Source organism: Micromys minutus (genome assembly GCF_963924665.1).
Source record: "Micromys minutus genome assembly, chromosome: 1".
In the NCBI taxonomy this organism is placed as follows: domain Eukaryota; kingdom Metazoa; phylum Chordata; class Mammalia; order Rodentia; family Muridae; genus Micromys; species Micromys minutus.
In genome coordinates this window covers 118,327,879-118,331,823 of record NC_137969.1, presented here as the reverse complement: position 1 = coordinate 118,331,823, position 3,945 = coordinate 118,327,879, and the positions used below count along the sequence as shown (strand labels likewise).

The 3,945-nt window shown below is 50.1% G+C and overlaps 1 protein-coding gene across 1 annotated transcript; it reads left to right on the top strand.

Moving 5' to 3' along the window:
• Positions 1-2,021: 2,021 nt before the first annotated feature.
• Positions 2,022-3,029, top strand: FAM50B (family with sequence similarity 50 member B; the record flags this gene model as incomplete). Its single annotated transcript, XM_080917930.1, has 1 exon — positions 2,022-3,029. The coding sequence occupies one exon, from the start codon at positions 2,022-2,024 to the stop codon at positions 3,027-3,029; it is 1,008 nt and encodes a 335-aa protein (XP_080774056.1).
• Positions 3,030-3,945: the final 916 nt, after the last annotated feature.

The window sequence follows — 3,945 nt, the reverse complement described above, 5'->3', positions numbered from 1 at the left end:
ACGAAGAAAGAAAATTTCTGTCTTGGAGAACTGTACAGTAGACACACGAAGGCAGACTGGCAGAATTTCTATGTGGTTTGAGTCCTTATAGAGGCCTGAAGCTGTGAGTTTAAAGTGAGGCTGGCCAGCAGTTTGTTCATTTTCTTAGTCAGTCAACTGCCAGCATTTAAGGGTTGAGATATCCTCCAGGTTTAGCCAGGATCAGGGGTTTGTTAGATGAGAATTTCAGCAAGCAAGAGGTGTGAATGCCTCTGGGGAAGGTCTGATCTCTGGTGGGGAGGAAGCACAGATGTACAGGAGGGTGCAAGGATAATGGGCAGCAGCCCTTTAGGCATGGAGGTCTGGGTTGACAAAGGACAGTCGGGATCCAGAGAACTAGAGAAATGAACGCAAAGGAACAGTGTGGGAAAGCTAAGATGAAGTATCTGTTGGCTGTGTATGAGCTGAGGTGTCACCATGAGGACCAGAGAGTGACGTGGACGAGGGAAGATGCTATTGGAAGTGAGGAGGTGAAGGTTCTGGGTGGGTCATGCTGATTACACCCAGAATAGCAAGGGACTAGGATGGGAGAAGGCAGCAACTGAGCCATGATGTCCTTAGAGGGTACCTGGGCTTCAAGTCTACTCCCATAAATGATCTCCTCTGAGTTTGCTGAAGCACTATGTTTGAGAGGGCATGGGGGACCAGTTTGGGGTCTGGGAACAGTTGAATAAGAGGATGTCAGTTATTCATGGGAATAAGAGTCCACTGAGTAAAGATGGAGCTATATGCAGAAGGATATTGGCATCAGGAAATGGTTTTATAGTCAGGAACCATTTACTGTTGCTGGTCACCTCCAAATTTAGTGATGACGATGACATCACCCCTAGGCAAGCACTAAAGGACTCGCAGGCTCTGTTGCTATGGCAACGGCCATCCATTCATGCCCAGTGTCCACCTGCCCACACTTACCTGCGCTAAGCAGTGGTTGTGATTACATTACTGCCCAAATAAAAGGCAGAGCCACCTGACCTTCACTCTCTTTCCTTCTTCATTGTCCCCTTTCGTCCCTTTCCCCCCAGTAAACCTCTCCTGTGCAACTGTGAGGGCCTGGTGTGATTTGTCCGACCAGCCAACATTTCTAGTAAGGAGGTACTAGCTGAATGCAGACAATTCAAGTTGAGACCAGTTAAATTAGGAGACCTCGCTTCTTTGGCTGAAGCACAGAAGTCATCTTGTACTTGGCCCATCTCTGCTGCAGCTCCCCTTGTTTTGTTTCTCACAGCAAGAGAGGGAGAACTCAGTGTTCTTTTGCTTCTGTGTACTTTAGCACTGACACAAAATGAGTTCCACTAAAACTCCATGCAAAAATCATTCTTAAGACTTGTGCTAGGGATGAAAGCTCCTTCAAGACCGTAACACTAATGGGAACTTAAGCTAGCATTATCACCCTCCAGGTGCATGTAGGGAAAGCTTCCAAGGGTTCTTTTTCTTTCTTTGTTTCTGTCCTGCAGGAGTGGGGTCCAACAAAGTCCGGTACTACTCTGAAAGGCCAACCTCCCTTAACAGGAGACAGAGTTTTCCTCTTGACCCCCGTTTTTCTGTGACCCAGGTCCAGGCTCTCTCGTTGCTCTGCTTTTTGTATGGGTGTACTTGAGCAGACACTGGGGCTACATGTGGTTTGCGCTGTAGACCAACCTCTGTATTCAAACCCTTCAAAACCCACCCTGTACTGACTAGCTAGGTAGTAGTCACACAAGGCTATCTCAGTTTGAAGTAAAATTGCATTTCAAGAACTGAAGAGCCTTCTGTGGTCAGTGGTTACCACGTTGGGTCACCCTGGAGACAGACGCATCAGAGAGGAAGTTCCATTATAGGGTTCTTAATGAAGCGAAGCGGCGGTGCTGGTTCGATTCTCAAGCGTTTTGTTTAGTAGTTGTTTATTTGTTCCTAGCTGCAGAATCTGTGAACTGACGCCAGACCGGAGCGGCTACCAGAAACAAGGCCAGGGTAGGCCAAAGGCGTTGCACTGAGCTGCAGGTATGGCGCAGTACAAAGGTACCATGCGGGAGGCTGGCCGAGCCATGCACCTGATCAAGAAGCGGGAGAAGCAGAAGGAGCAGATGGAGGTGTTGAAGCAGCGCATTGCAGAGGAGACCATCATGAAGTCAAACGTGGACAAGAAGTTCTCGGCACACTACGACGCCGTGGAGGCCGAGCTGAAGTCCAGCACGGTGGGCCTGGTGACCCTAAATGACATGAAGGCCAAACAGGAGGCCCTGCTGAGGGAGCGGGAGATGCAGCTGGCCAAGAGGGAGCAGCTTGAGCAGCGCCGGCTACAGCTGGAGATCCTGCGCGAGAAGGAGCGAAGGCAGGAGCGCAAGCGCAAGATCTCCAACCTTTCTTTCACACTGGATGAGGAAGAAGATGGTGACCAAGAGGATGGCCGCCAGGCCGAGGGTGCTGAGGCCCACAGTGGTGGGGCCAAGAAGAACTTGGGCAAGAACCCCGATGTGGACACCAGCTTCCTGCCCGACCGAGAGCGCGAGGAGGAGGAGAACCGGCTGCGCGAGGAACTGCGGCAGGAGTGGGAGGCGAAGCGCGAGAAGGTGAAGGGAGAGGAGGTGGAGATCACCTTCAGCTACTGGGATGGCTCGGGCCACCGGCGCACCGTGCGCATGCGCAAGGGCAGTACCGTGCAGCAGTTCCTGAAGCGGGCGCTGCAGGGGCTGCGCAGGGACTTCCGGGAGCTGCGAGCAGCGGGCGTGGAGCAGCTCATGTATGTCAAGGAGGATCTCATCCTGCCGCACTACCACACCTTCTACGACTTCATCGTGGCCAAAGCGCGAGGCAAGAGCGGGCCTCTCTTCAGCTTCGACGTGCACGACGATGTGCGGCTGCTGAGCGATGCCACGATGGAGAAAGACGAGTCACACGCGGGCAAGGTGGTGCTGCGCAGCTGGTACGAGAAGAACAAGCACATCTTCCCCGCCAGCCGTTGGGAGCCCTATGACCCCGAGAAGAAGTGGGACAGGTACACCGTCCGGTGATGCTGAGTCCCAGTTTGGTGACCTTATTCTCTTACTACCGAAAATCAATAAATACAGAGAGTCCCCGTGATTCAGATGTGTTGAGTCTGTTCCTGGCATTGTTCTTCGGTATTTTTAATGTTTCTGTTTGGGGTTCTTTTGTGCTCCGTGTGATAAGGGACACAAAAAAATTTTTTGACTTGGTGGACCACAGACTGGGTTTGATTTTCTTACTCAATATCTTAGTTGTGTAGTTGTGAGCAAACCATTGTGGTCAATTGACTCGGTTTCCCCACCTATACAAAGAAGTAACACACCATAAAGCCAACGTGAGGAGTGTTTGTATACACTTGGAACTCAGTAAATGCCTGCTGTTGTTTCTGTAGACCTGGATTCTTGACTAAAGAATGTCTACACGATCCATCTCTGAAATGTCAAGGCCAGGGTAGACATCACTGGTGTCGGGATCAGTGGGTGGTTTATCTGAGACTTGGTGGGCCAGAAAGCTGGTATACAGATCAGAACCACTGATTTCTCCTCATCCAAAGTTCACATCTCCATGGCACGATTACGAATCCCACCCTTTAAGTGTTTGTATGTGTTTCATTGCTGAGTGTTGTGTTCATTTAAAAACATCTAAAATACAATGCATCTCTTTCACAGAGTTTTAAGTTTACCTAACCCCGTTCAATGTTAAAGACCAAGACTAGTACTTTGAATTTCATTTCTGGCACTGAGTGCTTGTGCCAGCCCAGGAACACGAATTCCCACAACCTTGGTGATACTGGGTGTTGGTTGTCTTTAGGATCACATATACCAATTTCTCAATAGCCTGGTTGTATCTAGAGCCTTTCCTCAGGGCATAATAGTTTTGTCTGTTTTGAAGCCCTGGTATCTGATGGGGAGCCAGGCTGAGAGCAAATGAGGGTAGCCATCT